The sequence below is a fragment of the Eucyclogobius newberryi genome, unplaced genomic scaffold (assembly GCF_026437365.1).
Source record: "Eucyclogobius newberryi isolate DKJ021-1_F unplaced genomic scaffold, fEucNew1.0.hap1 SCAF_13, whole genome shotgun sequence".
Classification (NCBI taxonomy): domain Eukaryota; kingdom Metazoa; phylum Chordata; class Actinopteri; order Gobiiformes; family Gobiidae; genus Eucyclogobius; species Eucyclogobius newberryi.
The window spans coordinates 37,981,997-38,005,173 of record NW_027315757.1 but is presented as its reverse complement, the minus strand read 5'-3'; the positions used below and the strand labels follow the sequence as shown (position 1 = coordinate 38,005,173).

At 46.2% G+C, this 23,177-nt stretch overlaps 1 protein-coding gene across 1 annotated transcript in view; it reads right to left on the bottom strand.

The window, feature by feature from the left end:
* shank1 (SH3 and multiple ankyrin repeat domains 1) overlaps window positions 1–23,177 on the bottom strand; it is a 131,897-nt gene that overhangs the window by 53,577 nt on the left and 55,143 nt on the right. The window contains exons 12-13 of the mRNA XM_072443885.1: window positions 18,254–18,364; window positions 14,167–14,242 (exon numbers count right to left, since the gene is read on the bottom strand). Of these exons, the coding sequence (XP_072299986.1) occupies window positions 14,167–14,242; window positions 18,254–18,364 (187 nt within the window). The remainder of the gene's footprint in view (window positions 1–14,166; window positions 14,243–18,253; window positions 18,365–23,177) is intronic.

The following is a 23,177-nucleotide window of genomic DNA, read 5'->3' as shown; positions in this document are numbered from 1 at the left end:
TATTAAGAAAAATTATATCATTCTTGTTTCTGCCTTTTTTAAAATTATAAATTATATTATTTATAGTATTGTACAACTTTATTTTTATTTCTAATCTGCTCGTTTTGTTTTGTATTATTTTATTTTTTTAACTAAAGATAATTAAATCTTACATATTTTTAAAACAACATTCACAATATTCTCTAAACTTGCCCCACCTCAAGGTTCAAGTAGTGATTGTATTTCTTGTGGTAGTTGCAGTAACAGTTGAAGTACTGGCAATAGTACTACAGAGACTGTACTAGTATTTAGGACAGAAGTCTTGTTTTTCAGTAAATGAACTCAAAGTGCAGCATGAACTTGTGTTTGAGTCCCACTGCAAAAGGATCCATGCTAGCACGTCCACACTGCAAAGGTAGTGTCCTCAGACTGTGCTAGCAGGTCCACACTGCAAAGGTAGTGTCCTCACTGCAAAGGTAGTGTCCTCAGACTGTGCTAGCAGGTCCACACTGCAAAGGTAGTGTCCTCAGACCGTGCTAGCAGGTCCACACTGCAAAGATAGTGTCCTCAGACCGTGCTAGCAGGTCCACACTGCAAAGGTAGTGTCCTCACTGCAAAGGTAGTGTCCTCAGACCATGCTAGCAGGTCCACACTGCAAAGGTAGTGTCCTCACTGCAAAGGTAGTGTCCTCACTGCAAAGGTAGTGTCCTCACTGCAAGGTAGTCTCCTCAGACCATGCTAGCAGGTCCACACTGCAAAGGTAGTGTCCTCAGACCATGCTAGCAGGTCCTCACTGCAAAGGTAGTGTCCTCACTGCAAAGGTAGTGTCCTCACTGCAAGGTAGTCTCCTCAGACCGTGCTATCAGGTCCACACTGCAAAGGTAGTGTCCTCAGACCATGCTAGCAGGTCCACACTTTAAATGCAGTGTCCTCAGACAGTGCTAGCACGTCCACACTGCAAAGGTAGTGTCCTCACTGCAAAGGTAGTGTCCTCACTGCAAAGGTAGTGTCCTCAGACCGTGCTAGCAGGTCCACACTGCAAAGGTAGTGTCCTCAGACAGTGCTAGCACGTCCACACTGCAAAGGTAGTGTCCTCACTGCAAAGGTAGTGTCCTCACTGCAAAGGTAGTGTCCTCAGACCGTGCTAGCAGGTCCACACTGCAAAGGTAGTGTCCTCAGACCATGCTAGCACGTCCACACTGCAAAGGTAGTGTCCTCAGACCGTGCTAGCAGGTCCACACTGCAAAGGTAGTGTCCTCAGACCATGCTAGCAGGTCCACACGGCAAAGGTAGTGTCCTCAGACCATGCTAGCACGTCCACACTGCAAAGGTAGTGTCCTCACTGCAAAGGTAGTGTCCTCAGACCGTGCTAGCAGGTCCACACTGCAAAGGTAGTGTCCTCAGACCATGCTAGCAGGCCCACACTGCAAAGGTAGTGTCCTCAGACCATGCTAGCAGGCCCACACGGCAAAGGTAGTGTCCTCAGACGCCCTCCACAGCTGCATTCAAATGGCCCCTCAAGCTTCATTCACATCCACCGTCAGACAACGCTGCGCTTTCTCCTCAACCATCGATCCTCTTCGTTTGAGCGTTTATCTGCCAACATTTCCTGCTACGCTACTTCTGTGTTTCGGCTTATATGCCACAACCGACATGTGATGTACCAAAAGCATCACTCTTTGCAGCTGCTAACTCTGCTTCACCGCTCACAACTGGCCAGCCTTTCTTATTCAGACGTTTTGCTCAGGTAGAAGTGCAGAATTGCGAGTCTTGAGCAGAAAAGCCCAGGTAATAATCCGCTTTAAGCCCGATAGTCTTGCTGTGGAAAGGTGTCAGGAAAAGGCAGGAACTTGTCATGCATCACACAACTGCCTTCTCCTCCTCACCTGCAGCTCTGAGCGGACGCACACAAATGTAGACGCACACTTTACATTTAAGATAACGGCCCAAAAAAAGTCTCAGTATGTTGTGAGTGAGGGGTTTATTGAGCGCCGATATCATTGCATAACCAATCAGCATGGCAGCATCGGCGAGCGAAGCCAGCGCCGCATCGCAAGAACGAGGACAACACAACTACTGGCACGGAGAAGACGCATGCTCGAGGTGTCAATCACGGAGAACAACTGTCCGTCATGTAAATGAGAGGGAGAAAGAACGAGAGAGGGATGAGAAGAAGAGGAGGGAGTCGAGGGAGGCGAGGCGTGCGTGGATGGATTGTTAGGACGGGATTTGCTACCTGTAAATAAACCACACATTCATGGGCCCGAGAGACGGCCAGGAAGACGACAGCGAGAAAGGTTCTTCGCCGTAGCCGCTAACGACACCAGCTCCGCGGTATGCCCCCAGCGCCATGGCCCCTTCCTCTCCTCCTCTCCTCCTCCCCTCCTCCTCCTCTCCTCCTCCACCTCTCCTCTGCCTCCCTCCTTCGCTGCTGCTTCTGCCTCGTCTGCCTCCCTTTTCCGCACAAAAAAGCAGTAGCAGCGCTGGCGACGGACGGCGAGCGAGAAGACGTGCTGTGAGCAGAGGCGAGCGCGCTACCGAGCCCCGTCATACTTAAGGAGTACGGAGCGAAGTAGAGGAAGAGCGAGGGGAAAGAGGAGGAGAGGGAGCGCTTGTTGGCTGCGACTGCGACAGAGAGAGAGAGAGAAGACTGAGAGAAGGAGGGGCCGAGGTGCGTGTGAGACATCCGTCGTTTAGAGGGTACGAGCAGCATCGCAGTGGTTTTTCTCCCAGCGGTTTGATGGCGAGCCCCTCCTCCCACTATCAGTCAATGTCATCATCATCATCATCACGGCCCATTCATAAAAACAGAGCGTCCCACACAAGACTTCTTATGAAAAACACCTGTGGCTCCGAAAGCACGCCGGCTCATGGACTGCAGCCAGGAGGGGGCGCTTACGGCAGGGACAGCCAGGAGGGGGCGCTCACGGCAGGGACAGCCAGGAGGGGGCGCTCACGGCAGGGACAGCCAGGAGGGGGCGCTCACGGCAGGGACAGCCAGGAGGGGGCGCTCACGGCAGGGACAGCCAGGAGGGGGCGCTCACGGCAGGGAGGCGCTCACGGCAGGGACAGCCAGGAGGGGGCGCTCAGGGCAGGGACAGCAGTAGCACGGCGGCGCGCACGCAGTCACTGGAGTGTTTTGGGCTTGTCCTCATTTGACCCTCCATTGGACCAAAACTGATTTCTTTTTGGCGGCGCCCGAGCAGCAGCGTGTCGTTCACTCTGAGCATCTGTGGCGCTGACAGGAAAACAGAGCGCGCCATAAGCAAGACGAGGAGTCAGAGGAAAAAGTCTGACTCTAGATTTGAACGAATTCTTCACTGTTTTGTCTGGTCTTTACACGTGAACATGTGACTGGTGAACATGTGACTGGTGAACATGTGACTGGTGAACATGTGACTGGTGAACATGTGACTGGTGAATATGTGACTGGTGAACATGTGACTGGTGAACATGTGACAGGTGAACATGTGACTGGTGAACATGTGACTGGTGAACATGTGACTGGTGTCTGGTAAACATGTGACTGGTTAACATGTGACTGGTGAACATGTGACTGGTGAACATGTGACTGGTGAACATGTGACTGGTTAACATGTGACTGGTGAACATGTGACTGGTGAACATGTGACTGGTGTCTGGTAAACATGTGACTGGTTAACATGTGACTGGTGAACATGTGACTGGTTAACATGTGACTGGTTAACATGTGACTGGTGAACATGTGACTGGTGAACATGTGACTGGTGTCTGGTAAACATGTGACTGGTTAACATGTGACTGGTGAACATGTGACTGGTTAACATGTGACTGGTTAACATGTGACTGGTGAACATGTGACTGGTTAACATGTGACTGGTTAACATGTGACTGGTGAACATGTGACTGGTTAACATGTGACTGGTGAACATGTGACCGGTGTCGAGTCTGAACGTTACGACAGGTCGTGAAGAGCCAAAGACACGACAACACCAGCGAGAAGTGACCGTGCCATAGCAACAGTCCTAACTTCACACAGATCTTCAGTGTCATTGTTCCTCACACAGATCTTCAGAGTGTCATTGTTCCTCACACAGATCTTCAATGTGTCATTGTTCCTCACACAGATCTTCAATGTGTCATTGTTCCTCACACAGATCTTCAGTGTCATTGTTCCTCACACAGATCTTCAGTGTCATTGTTCCTCACACAGATCTTCAACGTGTCATTGTTCCTCACACAGATCTTCAGTGTGTCATTGTTCCTCACACAGATCTTCAGTGTCATTGTTCCTCACACAGATCTTCAATGTGTCATTGTTCCTCACACAGATCTTCAGTGTGTCATTGTTCCTCACACAGATCTTCAGCGTGTCATTGTTCCTCACACAGATCTTCAGTGTCATTGTTCCTCACACAGATCTTCAGTGTCATTGTTCCTCACACAGATCTTCAACGTGTCATTGTTCCTCACACAGATCTTCAGTGTGTCATTGTTCCTCACACAGATCTTCAGTGTCATTGTTCCTCACACCGATCTTCAGTGTCATTGTTCCTCACAGATCTTCAGTGTGTCATTGTTCCTCACACAGATCTTCAGTGTGTCATTGTTCCTCACACAGATCTTCAGTGTCATTGTTTCTCACACAGATCTTCAGCGTTTCATTGTTCCTCACACAGATCTTCAGTGTCATTGTTCCTCACACAGATCTTCAGTGTGTCATTGTTCCTCACACAGATCTTCAGTGTCATTGTTCCTCACACAGATCTTCAGTGTGTCATTGTTCCTCACACAGATCTTCAGTGTGTCATTGTTTCTCACACAGATCTTCAGTGTCATTGTTCCTCACACAGATCTTCAGTGTCATTGTTCCTCACACAGATCTTCAGTGTCATTGTTCCTCACACAGGATCTTCAGTGTCATTGTTCCTCACACAGATCTTCAGTGTCATTGTTCCTCACACAGATCTTCAGCGTGTCATTGTTCCTCACACAGATCTTCAGTGTCATTGTTCCTCACACAGATCTTCATTGTGTCATTGTTCCTCACACAGATCTTCAGTGTCATTGTTCCTCACAGATCTTCAGTGTGTCATTGTTCCTCACACAGATCTTCAGTGTGTCATTGTTCCTCACACAGATCTTCAGTGTCATTGTTTCTCACACAGATCTTCAGTGTCATTGTTTCTCACACAGATCTTCAGCGTGTCATTGTTCCTCACACAGATCTTCAGTGTCATTGTTTCTCACACAGATCTTCAGTGTCATTGTTCCTCACACAGATCTTCAGTGTCATTGTTCCTCACACAGATCTTCAGTGTGTCATTGTTCTTCACACAGATCTTCAGTGTGTCATTGTTCCTCACACAGATCTTCAGTGTGTCATTGTTCTTCACACAGATCTTCAGTGTGTCATTGTTCCTCACACAGATCTTTAGTGTCATTGTTTCTCACACAGATCTTTAGTGTCATTGTTTCTCACACAGATCTTCAGTGTCATTGTTCCTCACACAGATCTTCAGTGTGTCATTGTTCCTCACACAGATCTTCAGCGTGTCATTGTTCCTCACACAGATCTTCAGTGTGTCATTGTTCCTCACACAGATCTTCAGTGTCATTGTTCCTCACATAGATCTTCAGTGTCATTGTTCCTCACACAGATCTTCAGTGTGTCATTGTTCTTCACACAGATCTTCAGTGTGTCATTGTTCCTCACACAGATCTTCAGTGTGTCATTGTTCTTCACACAGATCTTCAGTGTGTCATTGTTCCTCACACAGATCTTTAGTGTCATTGTTTCTCACACAGATCTTTAGTGTCATTGTTCCTCACACAGATCTTCAGTGTGTCATTGTTCCTCACACAGATCTTCAGCGTGTCATTGTTCCTCACACAGATCTTCAGTGTGTCATTGTTCCTGACACAGATCTTCAGTGTGTCATTGTTCCTCACATAGATCTTCAGTGTCATTGTTCCTCACACAGATCTTCAGTGTGTCATTGTTCCTCACACAGATCTTCAGCGTGTCATTGTTCCTCACACAGATCTTCAGTGTCATTGTTCCTCACACAGATCTTCAGTGTCATTGTTCCTCACACAGATCTTCAGTGTCATTGTTCCTCACACAGATCTTCAGTGTGTCATTGTTCCTCACACAGATCTTCAGTGTCATTGTTCCTCACACAGATCTTCAGTGTGTCATTGTTCTTCACACAGATCTTCAGTGTGTCATTGTTCCTCACACAGATCTTTAGTGTCATTGTTTCTCACACAGATCTTTAGTGTCATTGTTTCTCACACAGATCTTTAGTGTCATTGTTTCTCACACAGATCTTCAGTGTGTCATTGTTCCTCACACAGATCTTTAGTGTCATTGTTTCTCACACAGATCTTCAGTGTCATTGTTCCTCACACAGATCTTCAGTGTGTCATTGTTCCTCACACAGATCTTCAGTGTGTCATTGTTCTTCACACAGATCTTCAGTGTGTCATTGTTCCTCACACAGATCTTTAGTGTCATTGTTTCTCACACAGATCTTTAGTGTCATTGTTTCTCACACAGATCTTTAGTGTCATTGTTTCTCACACAGATCTTCAGTGTGTCATTGTTCCTCACACAGATCTTCAGTGTCATTGTTCCTCACATAGATCTTCAGTGTCATTGTTCCTCACACAGATCTTCAGTGTGTCATTGTTTCTCACACAGATCTTTAGTGTCATTGTTTCTCACACAGATCTTTAGTGTCATTGTTTCTCACACAGATCTTCAGTGTGTCATTGTTCCTCACACAGATCTTTAGTGTCATTGTTTCTCACACAGATCTTCAGTGTCATTGTTCCTCACACAGATCTTCAGTGTGTCATTGTTCCTCACACAGATCTTCAGTGTGTCATTGTTCTTCACACAGATCTTCAGTGTGTCATTGTTCCTCACACAGATCTTTAGTGTCATTGTTTCTCACACAGATCTTTAGTGTCATTGTTTCTCACACAGATCTTTAGTGTCATTGTTTCTCACACAGATCTTCAGTGTGTCATTGTTCCTCACACAGATCTTCAGTGTCATTGTTCCTCACATAGATCTTCAGTGTCATTGTTCCTCACACAGATCTTCAGTGTGTCATTGTTCTTCACACAGATCTTCAGTGTGTCATTGTTCCTCACACAGATCTTCAGTGTGTCATTGTTCTTCACACAGATCTTCAGTGTGTCATTGTTCCTCACACAGATCTTTAGTGTCATTGTTCCTCACACAGATCTTCAGTGTGTCATTGTTCCTCACACAGATCTTTAGTGTCATTGTTTCTCACACAGATCTTTAGTGTCATTGTTTCTCACACAGATCTTCAGTGTCATTGTTCCTCACACAGATCTTCAGTGTGTCATTGTTCCTCACACAGATCTTCAGCGTGTCATTGTTCCTCACACAGATCTTCAGTGTGTCATTGTTCCTGACACAGATCTTCAGTGTGTCATTGTTCCTCACATAGATCTTCAGTGTCATTGTTCCTCACACAGATCTTCAGTGTGTCATTGTTCCTCACACAGATCTTCAGCGTGTCATTGTTCCTCACACAGATCTTCAGTGTCATTGTTCCTCACACAGATCTTCAGTGTCATTGTTCCTCACACAGATCTTCAGTGTGTCATTGTTCCTCACACAGATCTTCAGTGTCATTGTTCCTCACACAGATCTTCAGTGTGTCATTGTTCTTCACACAGATCTTCAGTGTGTCATTGTTCCTCACACAGATCTTCAGTGTGTCATTGTTCTTCACACAGATCTTCAGTGTGTCATTGTTCCTCACACAGATCTTTAGTGTCATTGTTTCTCACACAGATCTTTAGTGTCATTGTTTCTCACACAGATCTTTAGTGTCATTGTTTCTCACACAGATCTTCAGTGTGTCATTGTTCCTCACACAGATCTTTAGTGTCATTGTTTCTCACACAGATCTTTAGTGTCATTGTTTCTCACACAGATCTTCAGTGTCATTGTTCCTCACACAGATCTTCAGTGTGTCATTGTTCCTCACACAGATCTTCAGCGTGTCATTGTTCCTCACACAGGATCTTCAGTGTGTCATTGTTCCTCACACAGATCTTCAGTGTCATTGTTCCTCACACAGATCTTCAGTGTCATTGTTCCTCACACAGATCTTCAGCGTGTCATTGTTCCTCACACAGATCTTCAGTGTCATTGTTCCTCACACAGATCTTCAGCGTGTCATTGTTCCTCACACAGATCTTCAGTGTGTCATTGTTCCTCACACAGATCTTCAGCGTGTCATTGTTCCTCACACAGATCTTCAGTGTGTCATTGTTCCTCACACAGATCTTTAGTGTCATTGTTTCTCACACAGATCTTTAGTGTCATTGTTTCTCACACAGATCTTCAGCGTGTCATTGTTCCTCACACAGATCTTAAGCGTGTCATTGTTCCTCATACAGATCTTCAGCGTGTCATTGTTCCTCACACAGATCTTCAGCGTGTCATTGTTCCTCACACAGGATCTTCAGTGTGTCATTGTTCCTCACACAGATCTTCAGTGTCATTGTTCCTCACACAGATCTTCAGCGTGTCATTGTTCCTCACACAGATCTTCAGTGTCATTGTTCCTCACACAGATCTTCAGCGTGTCATTGTTCCTCACATAGATCTTCAGTGTCATTGTTCCTCACACAGATCTTCAGTGTCATTGTTCCTCACACAGATCTTCAGTGTGTCATTGTTCCTCACACAGATCTTCAGTGTATCATTGTTCTTCACACAGATCTTCAGTGTGTCATTGTTCCTCACACAGATCTTCAGTGTGTCATTGTTCTTCACACAGATCTTCAGTGTGTCATTGTTCTTCACACAGATCTTCAGTGTGTCATTGTTCCTCACACAGATCTTTAGTGTCATTGTTTCTCACACAGATCTTTAGTGTCATTGTTCCTCACACAGATCTTCAGTGTCACGAAATGGAGCGTGAAGCGCTCGCCCACTTCCAAACACTCACTAACGCACTCCTTCACTCATGCACGCCCCGTGCAGACTAATTAGTTGTAGGAAAATGGAACATTACCGTTGTAAACGGGCGAAGCCCGTGCAAAAGTGCGCACTAAACGAGCACTTTACCCCATATAAAGCACTCATTTGCGCTAAGTAGCTCACGAATACGTTCCTCATCTCTTGCATGTTCTGTTCATATAAACATGTGATGCAAAAATTTAACATTATTACTGTTTAGAGGGCCAAAAACACAAAGTGGGCGGAGCCCACTCAAAATTAACGAAAGTATCCGTCAGTGACCAGGGACCCACACCATGAGGTAGGAAAGCGCGAGCGCTTTCTGAAAATGTATAGTTTATGATATTTGTAAAATGGGAAATATTGTTTTCGCATCGGAATATTATTCTTTCTTTCTTCTTCTTCTTCTTCTTCTTCTTCTTCTTCTTCTTCTTCTTCTTCTTCTTCTTCTTCTTCTTCTTCTTCTTCTTCTTCTTCTTCTTCTTCTTCTTCTTCTTCTTCTTCTTCTTCTTCTTCTTTCTTCTCGGGACCAACCCCCCTATTTTTCACCCAGTGAACATTGACGAAAAGTCACAAAAATGTTCACACCTCTAAAAATCGTGCCTCTACATTCTGGCTATTTCCTTTTTTTAAAATTAAGAAAATGTGCGCGTCAGCGCCACCAAATGTACCAAAAATGCATTGAGAGATGGGAAATGACCCAAAAAAAATCTGATCGTAGAATCATGAAATTTGGCGCAGAGGTAGATAGTGACAAGAGAAGTAAAAAATATTATTACGGCAACGCCGTCCGCCCAACCAAATGTCGGCCATATTGGTTCAAAAATGGCTAAGCATGACTCGGGAGTTTTTCCAAACGTTGTACTTTTATGAACTCCTCCCAGGGCGTTGGCTCTAAAAAGCTGAAATTTGGTGAAAATGGTGCTGAGGAGTGGGACATCAAAAGTTATTTAAATGACATTGACCCTGTCACGGTCTCTGAGCGGCGAAGCCACAAACTGTAGCAAGAATTTCAGAAATCTCCCAAATTTAACATTTCTGCCGTTTGCGCAGATAAAGTCTGAATTGTGTCAAATTAGAATCAGTTGTTAAACTCTTTGCCCTAAACCTACTTGAAGTGAAATACATTAATTTGGCACCACAGCGCCCCCTACAGATTTTATATGAAGGTTAAATGTTTAGTTTTGCGAAATTATATGAAATTTGACACAACTCAAATTTGGCACCATCAAAAAAGTCAATGAGACCCATGTCATAATTATTATGGCGTTGCCATAGCGATGACCAAAACCTCCCACGTTATTCCAATGGGGAAATCGCCAGAACATGTTTACACTTTAGACTTTCACAAACTCCTCCCCCTCAGGGCGTTGGCCCTATTAACCTGAAATTTGGTGAGACTCATCTTCAGGACCATCAAAAGTTATTCACATTTTTATTCAAAAAGTCACGGTGTCTGTGCGGCAAAGCCGCACATTTTGCCAAGAATTCAAAATAAAATTGCTTTTTGATGTAAAACAAAGGGGAGAAGATGTGACAGCGTCACAGATTCAGCAGTAGGCGTAATAAAAGGACCATTGGGGCGCGTTAGCGCCCTCTCCTCTTGTGGCGTAGCGGCGGCGGTGTGGCGAGGGCCGATCATTGCCGCTTGCGGCTTTAATTTTTATTATTATTATACTTATTTTGTATCTGTTTTGTGACACTGTAATTTCCCCATTGTGGGACAAATAAAGAGAATGTTGTCTTATTGACCCTTCTCAAACACACTGAGATCACCTCCATGACCACGGGATTTGTCTTTCCACATGGTTGTTTCAGAAATGAGAAGTTGGGTTTAAATAACATGTTTTGGTCAGTTTCAAACTAAATATTTTACATTTTTTTCTATGGGAAAAAATCCTCAAAATGTTGGATAAAACTGGCAGGTAAAAACCTGTGGAACCTTTTCTGAATAATTTCAGGGCAAATGCATTAAATTAATAAATAGGACTAAACCAGTGAACAAGAGAGATATTTTTAAATATTTAACGATGGGTCGGATCATGACTGTGTTATGACTGTGTTATGACGTGTTATGACCGTGTTATGACGGTGTTATGACTGTGTTATGACCGCTTTATGTCCGCTTTAAAACTGAGTTATGACTGAGTTATGACTGCGTTATGACTGTGTTATGACCGCGGTATGACTGTGTTATGACCGCGTTATGACGGTGTTATGACTGTTATGACCGTGTTATGACGGTGTTATGACTGTGTTATGACCGTGTTATGACGGTGTTATGACCGTGTTATGACCGCTTTATGACCGCTTTAAAACTGAGTTATGACTGAGTTATGACTGCGTTATGACTGCGTTATGACCGTGTTATGACCGCTTTAAAACTGAGTTATGACTGAGTTATGAATGCGTTATGACTGTGTTATGACTGCGTTATGACGGTGTTATGACTGTGTTATGACTGTGTTATGACTGCGTTATGACAGTGTTACGCTAATTCCCCGCGCTGCTCTCCGTCCCGGTGCATTAATACCTTTATGTTGCATCTTTAAATAAACTGGTCTCAATCCTGGTTCTGTTGGACCTCAGCGCAGCATTTGACCATCGACCACAACATTCTACTGCAGAGGTTAGAATGTGATGTAGGTGTTGGAGGAACAGCCCTCAGCTGGTTTAAATCCTATCTATCTGATAGGTTCCAATTTGTTAATGTAAACCAGAGCTCCTCACCTGCTCTAAAGTAATTTACGGTGTGCCACAGGGTTCGGTACTCGGTCCAATTCTGTTTACTCTTTATATGCTGCCATTAGGCAACATGATCAGAAAGCATGACATTAACTTCCACTGCTCTGCAGACGACACTCTGTATTTATCAATGAAACCTGATCAGAGCGATCAAGTAGACAGACTTAGTGCTTGTGTGAAGGAGATAAAAACCTGGATGACACTAAACTACCTGCTTCTTAACCCTGAAAAAACCGAGGTCATTGTGCTTGGCCCTAAGCATCTACGAGACGCTCTATCTGAGCAGATAGTCACACTGGACAATGTCAGTGTAGCCTCCAGTTCTACTGTAAGAAACCTCAGAGTCTTATTTGACCAGGAGCTCTCATTTAAAGCTCATATAAATCAAGCTTGTAAAACAGCCTATTTCCATTTGCGCAACAAGAGCCAAAATCAGAAGAATCCTGCCTAAAAGTGAAGCTGAAAAACTTATCCATGCATTTGTAACGACTAGATTAGACTACTGTAACTCCTGCTTGCAGCGTGTCCTAAAAGCTCCATAAAAAGCTTTCAACTGGTTCAAAATGCAGCAGCAAGATTACTAACAGGAACAAAAAGAAGAGAGCACATTACGCCGGTGCTGAAGTCTCTTCACTGGCTCCCCGTCAAGTTTAGAATCAAATTCAAAATTCTACTCTTGACCTACAAAGCCATAAATGACATGGCCCCATCCTACCTCAAAGATGCTATAGAACCATCTCATCCAAACAGAGCTCTTCACTCTCAGAATGCCGGCCTTCTGGTGGTGCCAAGAGTCTCTAAAAGTACTGTAGGAGGTAGAGCCTTCTGGTGGTGCCAAGAGTCTCTAAAAGTACTGTAGGAGGTAGAGCGTTTAGCTCCCAAGCTCCTGTGTTATGGAATCAGCTCCCGACCCATGTTAAATCTGCTGACACAGTCTCTTCATTTAAGTCCAGGCTTAAAACGTTCCTCTTCGAAATCGCTGATGGTCAGACTAGTTAGGAACAGAAACAAACCCACAGCTTCAGCTACGCTGCCCTAGGAGTAACTGTGCTGGGGGAAGTATGACAGCTTGAGCTCTGTCCTCTTCTTCTTCTGACTACTTATGCTATCAAACAATATTTATTTTTTGATTCCACTTGCAAACTGTTCACCGCCTTCTTTTTCTTTCTCTCACTCCTGAGGACCTGTGGACCCAGATGTCCCTCTCCTGGTGAAGTGGTCCCTGCCATGTGTGGACGGTCCCTCATCTGCCTGAAGAGTGGCTCCAGTTCCAGTCTCCCTCACGTCTGTGAGAGTGGGATCTCTCCTTCACTGGAACTCCTCCAGGTTTCTACGCTTTTTTCCCAAAGAGGTTTTTTTTGTAGTTTTTCCTGCAGAAGGAGAGTCTAAGGACAGAGGACCCTGGGACATCGTCCCTCGCCACCACAGACATTGTCTGACTTCATCGCCACCACAGACATTGTTGATTCATTTCTCCCTGTGGCCCTCAGAGGAAACTGTTGTTGTGATTTTGGGCCTTACAAAAATAAATTGATTTGATTTATAGTCTTTCCGCGTGCCCTTCAGGGTTCGACCTCCAGATGGCGTCACCACAAGGAACGGAGGGCGAGGAGAGGAAAATTAAAAAGTATAGGAGCTGCTGGAGCGTCGATGAAAAGATTGGAGAAGGCGGGGCAGAGAGGGGCTCGCTGCAAAGGATTATGGGGGAAAAGTTCTTGACCTGTTTAGCCACACGCCAAGATCTGAAGAGACCGAAAGTGACATGATGGAGCTCAGGGAGATGTTTATCACCGATAATACGGACTATAACTGACAGTGTTGACTTATTTCAATAAAACTAAAGTGTCACTTAATTATTATTACGTTATTGTTCATTTTTCTTTAAACTTCTGTAAATTTTTCAAATTATCCCGAACACATTTTTACGCAACAGACTTGGCAGCAAACACAACGAAAACCAGCAGGTGGCGCTAGACTCTGGGCTGGCCACGCCCCTAACACCTAACCCAGATGTTTAGTGTTTTAAAGAGCCGGGTTTAAATTCTTCTTCTCAGATGTTTCAAATCACACAAAGAAATCATTCCATGGAAACAGCAATAAAACATCCACAACAGCGGTGCCTTTAATGTGCACTATTTCATAAAAAAGATAAGACATGTAAACTTGTCAGTTTATTTGCATGTTCTTCCAGTGCTGATGGTGTAAAGCTGCTGGAGAAACCAAGGCTCTGGTGTTTCTCTCTCTGAACAGTCTCATCCTCTCACGCAGCTTTAATCCTCCATGACGCCAGCGTGTTAGCGCCGTGTTCCAACGTATGATGCGAGTTCATGCCGACACCAACCGCGACAACAACCAAGACACCAACGCGAGACGCCAGCGCGAGACACGCCCGGCGTTCTCATGTGGCGTTCGCCCGGCGTTCTCATGTGGCGTTCGCACAGACTCACGTGGGAGCGTCGAAGCTGTCGTACGAGCCCACGGTGTAATGGCGGAATAATCGTTTGGCTCGTTCTCCTCGACTCTCTAAAAAACACCATCACAGAGGGGCTCAGTTCTACTTCCTGTCACGTTGAACTCACGTTTACATGTTTCTTCTTCTCTGATGTAAAACTATGATAAATATTGGATCAGGATCAAACAACGTCATGATTGTATAGATATGACTGTGTAGATATGATTAATAATAATAATAATAATAACTTTTATTTATATAGCGCTTTTCAGTGACCCAAAGACGCTGAACATATATAAAAAGGGGGGGGGGGTATTTACAGACAGGGGGGGACAACACGTACAGAACACATTAATATACAGATAAAATGAACAAGACAGAAGAAGTAGAGAGAAAAAGATGGGGATGTAACAGGGGGTAGAAGAGTAGGCAATGGGGTAGAGGAGGCTAGGGGTAGGGGAGGTCATAGGCTTGGGTGAAGAGGTATGTTTTTAGGCGGGATTTGAATGTTGTGAGTGAGGGAGAGTGGCGGACAGGTTGGGGGAGGGAGTTCCAGAGTCGGGGTGCTGTTCGGGAGAACGCTCTGTCGCCAAAAGTTTTCAGTCGGGATGTTGGTGCAGTCAGGATGAGAGAGGAGGAGGATCGGAGAGCTCGGGTGGGGCGGTGGGGGATGAGGAGGTCAGACAGGTAGGGGGGGGCAAGGTGGTGAAGAGCTTTGAAGGTGAGGAGGAGTATTTTAAAGTTTATGCGCTGCTTGATGGGGAGCCAGTGGAGAGAGCGGAGAACGGGAGTGATGTGATCACGGGACCGGGTGTGGGTGAGGAGGCGGGTGTGGGTGAGGAGGCGGGTGTGGGTGAGGAGGCGGGTGTGGGTGAGGAGGCGGGTGTGGGTGAGGAGGCGGGCAGCGGAGTTTTGGACCATTTGGAGTCTGTGGAGGGAATGGGAGGAGATGCCAGTGAGGAGGGAGTTGCAGTAGTCGAGGCGGGAGGAGATGAAGGCGTGGATGAGGGATTCAGCAGCGGGGAGGGTGAGGCAGTGTCGGATTTTGGCGGAGGTGGAAGTATGAGGTCTTGACGATGTGGCTGACATGGGGAGTGAAGGAGAGGGTGGGGTCCATGATGACACCGAGATTGCGTACCAGGGTAGAGGGGGTGATGGTCGAGGTGTCGATGCTGAGTGAAAAGGGACCAGTTTTATTGAGAGTGGATTTGGTGCCAATGAGGAGGAGCTCTGTTTTGTCACTGTTCAGTTTGAGGAAGTTGAGAGTGAGCCATGATTTTATTGTAGAGATGCAGGTTTGGATGTGGCTGAGGGGAGGGTTTTGGGTGGATTTGGTGGTGAGGTATATCTGGGTGTCGTCAGCGTAGCAGTGAAAGTCCAGGTTGAGTTGGCGGAGGATGTGACCAAGGGGGAAGATGTAGCAGATGAAGAGGAGGGGGCCGAGGACTGAGCCCTGGGGGACCCCCTGCGTTACTGGGGAGAGGGTGGATGAGTGACCGGAGAGTGATTGTATGGATATGATTGTATAGATATGATTGTATAGCTATGACTGTATAGATATGACTGTACAGATATGGTAGAAAAAGCTTCAGTTGTTTCATCTGGACTCAGTTTGAAAAAATAGACGTTTCGACTCTCATCCAAGAGTCATTGTCAATAACAGAATTTAGATCGAGAACTCCGATATTAATACTGTTCTGTGGTAAGACCCGCCCATTGGGAGGAGCCTTCCTGAAGTAGAAAGAGTTGTTTGTTTCAACAGAAACTCCCCCTTGTATCTACCGAGCCTATTCAGAATCTTAATGGCCTATTAGAATCCTCTTTGTCTTTGTGAGACCCTGGCTCAACCACCCTGAGGACCTGATTAGCATCTAAATGTCCTGGTCCTGGTCCTCTACCTTTCCAGGGGTTCAGTAACCCATTATAGATACCAGGAAGATTGAATCTTAGCCCTCCATTTCTGTTTAAAGAAGGTCTTTCTTTTTTAACAAAAATAGCTTCCTTGACTCCTCTTTCAAACCATCTTTTCTCCTGCTTAAAACCTTCACCTCACCGTCTTCAAACGAGTGATTAGAGGCTTCAAGATGGAGATGCACAGCACTCTGAGGTCCTGAACTAGTATTTCTTCTGTGCTGATAAAGCCTCTTGTGTAGAGGCTGTTTCGTCTCACCTATGTAACGTTCTTTACAACTTTCTTCACTGCATTGGATCGAATAAACTACATTGCTCTGTTTTTGAGTCGGCAACTTGTCCTTTGGGTGAACCAGTTTTTGTCTTAAAGTGTTTCATGGTTTAAAATAAACAGGGACTTCGTGTTGTCTAAAAATTCTCTGCAGTTTTTCCGAGAGGCCAGACACATAAGGGATAGAAACACCCTTCCTTCTCTGTTCAGTTTCCCTTTTGTCCTGCTTCTTGGTTCTCTTCACTCTGTTGAGAGCCCAAACGGGGTAACCACAGGCTGAGAGGGCATTTCGGACATGTTTTTCCTCTTTCTTCTTGCCCTCTGAGCTGGTGGGCACACCTTGAGCTCTGTGTTGTAAGGTTCTGATCACCCCCAGCTTGTGCTGTAGTGGGTGGTTGGAACCAAAGAGTAGATACTGGCCATAGTGGCCAACCTGTACATGGAGCACTTTGAGAAGAAGGCACTGGCCTCATTCTCAGGCATAGCCCCAAAACTGTGGCTCCGCTATGTCGATGATACGTTTGTAACAATCAAGGAACAAGAGCTGGAAACCTTCTCTGATCACATCAATGCGGTGGACCCACATATCAGGTTTACAAGAGAAGACGCTAAGGAGAATCGCTTGGCCTTTCTTGATTGTTCCACGATCAGAGGAGAGGACGGGAAACTCCAAATAGAAGTATATAGGAAACCTACACACACGGACCAGTATCTGCTCTTTGGTTCCAACCACCCACTACAGCACAAGCTGGGTGTGATCAGAACCTTACAACACAGAGCTCAAGGTGTGCCCACCAGCTCAGAGGGCAAGAAGAAAGAGGAAAAACATGTCCGAAATGCCCTCTCAGCCTGTGGTTACCCCGCTTGGGCTCTCAACAGAGTGAAGAGAACCAAGAAGCAGGACAAAAGGGAAACTGAACAGAGAAGGAAGGGTGTCTCTATCCCTTATGTGTCTGGCCTCTCGGAAAAACTGCAGAGAATTTTTAGACAACACGAAGTCCCTGTTTATTTTAAACCAGGAAACACTTTAAGACAAAAACTGGTTCACCCAAAGGACAAGTTGCCGACTCAAAAACAGAGCAATGTAGTTTATTCGATCCAATGCAGTGAAGAAAGCTGTAAAGAACGGTACATAGGTGAGACTAAACAGCCTCTACACAAGAGGCTCTATCAGCTCAGAAGAAATACTAGTTCAGGACCTCAGAGTGCCGTGCATCTCCATCTTGAAGCCTCTAATCACTCGTTTGAAGACGGTGAGGTGAAGGTTTTAAGCAGGAGAAAAGATGGTTTGAAAGAGGAGTCAAGGAAGCTATTTTTGTTAGAAAAGAAAGACCTTCTTTAAACAGAAATGGAGGGCTAAGATTCAATCTTCCTGGTATCTATAATGGAATACTGAACCCCTGGAAAGGTAGAGGACCAGGACAAGGACATTTAGATGCTAATCAGGTCCTCAGGGTGGTTGAGCCAGGGTCTCACAAAGACAAAGAGGATTCTAATAGGCCATTAAGATTCTGAATAGGCTCGGTAGATACAAGGGGGGAGTTTCTGTTGAAACAAACAACTCCTTCTACTTCAGGAAGGCTCCGCCCAATGGGCGGGTCTTACCACAGAACAGTATTAATATCGGAGTTCTCGATCTAAATTCTTTTATTGACAATGACTCTTGGATGAAGTCGAAACGTCTATTTTTTTCTAACTGAGTCCAGATGAAACAACTGAAGCTTTTTCTACTATGGAACACGCCTGGACCAATGAGGGATTACAACGACACTTCCATGTATAGATATGATTGTATAGATATGATTGTATAGATATGACTGTATAGATATAATTGTATAGATATAATTGTATAGATATGATTGTATAGATATAATTGTATAGATATGAAAAGCTTTTGTACCTGAGCGATTGTCCTGTTTGAGCAGAACCTCCTCCACACAGTCCGAGGGGAACCAGCCCGTCCTGCCACGGACCGAGCCCTCCCAGAAGCCCCCCTCTCCGATGCTCAGCACTGTGGTCAGAGGTCACAGGTCAGAGGTAAGGCAGAGGTTTAACCAGGTCAACACACAAAGATACAATACAAAAGAGGAAATCTACAGGAGTTACAACGACTGAGATTCAAAAGATGTGGAGGTACTTTTGATACGTTTAGACTTTTTACAACAGCTCGAGTATTTGTAATATTTTAACAACGCCTCAGGATGTGCTCGAAGAGGCTTCAATGTCACCATCAAAGAGTACTTTATATACTTTATATTCCAATAGATATTATTACTCTATATATTACATTTGCATTTTTGTGTTTGGAATATGATTTGAATGTGCAGGAAAGTGTGGTTAATGCTAATCAGGAGAAAGAGAGTGAGCCAATAGGAGACTAATATAGGACTGAGAGAAAATGAACTTTTTCATCTACTTCAGGAAGCTCCGCCCGGTGGGCGGGGCTTACCACAGAATAGAATAAATATCTGAGTTCCAGGTCTAAATTCACAGATTGACAATGACTCTTGGATAAAGTCGAAAAGTCTTGTTTTTTCTAAAACCTTTTTTTACAATGAAAAGAGAAAGTTTCCCTGTTTGTAAGATTTATAACTTTATAATGTATTTTTTATATAATATTCATACTTTAGTGTAAATACTCCTCAGCTCAATTGTTTCCAAGGAAATATGTGAAAACTTTATCGATATCATGGATATTTGTACCACTATATGCAAAATAATACATGAATAAAACATTTAACAGATTAATGTTAATATTTATTCCGAAGGAGATTTAAGTGAAAACAAATGAATGAAATAAACTTTCTAAATGTATCAAAACTACTGAAAGAGTCTGAATATGAGTCGTTTTAACTTATCTAGATATTCTTAATTGCAGCGTGAAACAGACACGGAAACGAAAGATTATTACAAACGCCCAACTCACACACTCACACAAACACACAAACAAACAAACAAACACACAAACACACAAACAAACAAACACAAAAACAAACAAACACAAACAAACAAACACACACACACACACACAAACAAACAAACACACAAATGACCAACTCTTTTGGCCTCAGCTGCTTTAAATCCTATTTATCTGATAGGTACCAATTTGTTCATGTAAACCAGAGCTCCTCCCCTTACTCTTAAGTAATTTACGGTGCGCCACAGGGGTCAGTACTGGGTCCAGTTCTGTTTACTCTTTACATGCTGCCGTTAGGTCACATGATCAGGTCACATGGCATTAACTTCCACTGCTCTGCAGACGACACTCAGCTGTATTTATCAATGAACCTTATCAGAGCGATCAAGTACAGACTTAGTACTTGTGTGAAGGAGATAAAAACCAAGTCATTGTGCTGGAGGTCATTGTGCTGGAGGTCATTGTGCTGGAGGTCATTGTGCTGGTCCTAAACATGTACGAGACGCTCTATCTGAGCAGATAGTCACACTGGACAATGTCAGTGTAGCCTCCAGTTCTACTGTAAGAATCCTCAGAGTCTCATTGGACCAGGAGCTCTCATTTAAAGCTCATATAAATCAACCCTTAAAACAGACTCTTTCATCTGTGTAATAAAGATCAAATCAGAAGAATCCGGCCTAAAAGCAAAGCTGAAAAACGTCTCCTGCATTTGTAACGTCTAGATTCTCCTGTAACTCCTGCTCACAGCAGGTCCTAAAAGCTCCATAAAAAGCTTTAACTGGTTCAAAATGCAGCAGCAAGATTACAACAGGAACTAAAAGAAGAGAGCACATTACGCCGGTGCTGGAGTCTCTTCACTGGCTCCTGTCCCGTTTAGAATCACATTTAAACTCCTCCTCCTGACCTACAAAGCCATAAATGACATGGCCCCTCCCACCTCAAAGATGCTCTAGAACCATATCATCCAATCAGAGCTCTTCACTCTCAACATGCTTGCCTTCTGGTGGTCCCAAGTAGGAAGTAGAGCTCCTGTCCGTGTTAAAGAGGCGACACAGTCTCTTCATTTAAGTCCAGGCTTAAAACGTTCCTCTTTAAAAGACTTATGGTCAGGCCAGTTAGAAACAGAAATATAAAGCTACAGTTTCAGCTCCACTGGGTTAACCCAAACAAACAAACAAACAAACAAACAAACAAACAAACGCGGTAGACTCACAATCACACACTGATTCAAACCTGCAGAAGACAGAGACCTCAAACGTCACACAGGACCCGCCAAATGGGACACGTCACACGGGACACGTCACACGGCACGGGAAACGTCACATGGGAAACGTCACATGGGACACGTCACATGGGACACGTCACATGGGAAACGTCACACGGACACGTCAAATGGGACACGTCACACGGACACGTCTTACGGGACACGTCACATGGGACATGTCACACGGACACGGGACACATCACACGTCACACGGGACACGTCACATGGGACACGTCACATGGGACACGTCACACGGGACACGTCACACGGGACACGTCACACGGGACACGTCATATGGGACACGTCACACGGACACGTCAAATGGGACACGTCTTACGGAACACGTCACATGGGACATGTCACACGGACACGGGACACATCACACGGACACGTCACACGGACACGTCACATGGGACACGGAAATCGTCACATGGACACGGGACACGTCAAATGGGACACGTCACACGGGACATGTCACATGGACACGGGACACGTCACACGGACACGTCTTACGGGACACGTCACATGGGACATGTCACACGGACACGGGACACATCACACGGACACGTCACACGGGACACGTCACACGGGACACGTCACATAGACACGGGACATGTCACACGGACACGTCACACGGGACACGTCACATGGGACACGTCACATGGGACACGTCACATGGACATGGGGCACGTCACACGGACACGTCACACGGGACACGTCACATGGGACACGGAACACGGGACACGTCACATGGACATGGGGCACGTCACACGGACACGTCACATGGGACACGTCACATGGGACACGTCACACGGGACACGTCACATGGACACGTCACAAGGGGGACGTCACATGGGACACGTCACAAGGACACGGGACACATCACACGGACACGTCACACGGGACACGTCACATGGGACACGTCACACGGGACACGTCACATGGACACGTCACACGGGACACGTCACATGGGACACGTCACACAGACAAGGGACACATCACACGGACACGTCACACGGGACACGTCACATGGGACACGTCACATGGGACACGTCACACGGGACACGTCACATGGACACGTCACACGGGAGACGTCACATGGGACACGTCACAAGGACACGGGAAACATCACACGGACACGTCACACGGGACACGTCACATGGGACACGTCACACGGGACACGTCACATGGACACGTCACACGGGACACGTCACATGGGACACGTCACACAGACAAGGGACACATCACACGGACACGTCACACGGGACACGTCACATGGGACACGTCACACGGGACACGTCACATGGACATGGGGCACGTCACACGGACACGCCACACGGGACACGTCACATGGGACACGGAACACGGGACACGTCACATGGACATGGGGCACGTCACACGGACACGTCACATGGGACACGTCACATGGGACACGGAAAATGGGACACGTCACACGGGACACGTCAAATGGGACACGTCACATGGGACACGGAACACGTCACATGGACACGGGACACGTCAAATGGGACACGTCACACGGGACACGTCACATGGACACGGCACATGTCACACGTCACACGGGACACGTCACACGGGACACGTCACATAGGACATGTCACACAGGAAACGTCACATGGGACACGGGACACGTCACATGGACACGTCACACGGGACACGTCACATGGGACACGTCACACGGACACGTCACACGGGACACGTCACACGGGACACGTCAAATGGGACACGTCACACGGACACGTCACACAGGACAAGTCACACGGGACACGTCACATGGGACACGTGACACGGGACACGTCACATGGACACGGGACACGTCACATGGGACACGTCACACGGGACACTTCACATGGGACACGTCACACGGACACGTCACACGGCACGGGAAACGTCACATGGGAAACGTCACATGGGACACGTCACATGGGACACGTCACATGGGACACGTCACACGGACACGTCAAATGGGACACGTCACACGGACACGTCTTACGGGACACGTCACATGGGACATGTCACACGTCACACGGGACACGTCACATGGGACACGTCACATGGGACACGTCACACGGGACACGTCACACGGGACACGTCACACGGGACACGTCACACGGACACGTCAAATGGGACACGTCTTACGGAACACGTCACATGGGACATGTCACACGGACACGGGACACATCACACGGACACGTCACACGGACACGTCACACGGACACGTCACACGAGACAAGTCACATGGCACGGGACACGTCACATGGGAAACGTCACACGGGACACGTCACATGGGACACGTCACATGGGACACGGGACACGTCACATGGGACACGTCACACGGGACACGTCACACGGGACACGTCACACGGGACATGTCACAAGGACACGGGACACGTCACACGGGACACGTCACATGGGACACGTGTCATGGGACACGTCACACGGGACACGTCACATGGACACGTCACACGGGACACGTCACACGGACACGTCACACGGGACACGTCACACGGGACACGTCACACGGGACACGTCACATGGAACACGTCACATGGGACACGTCACACGGGACACGTCACACGGGACACGTCACATGGAACACGTCACACGGGACACGTCACACGGGAC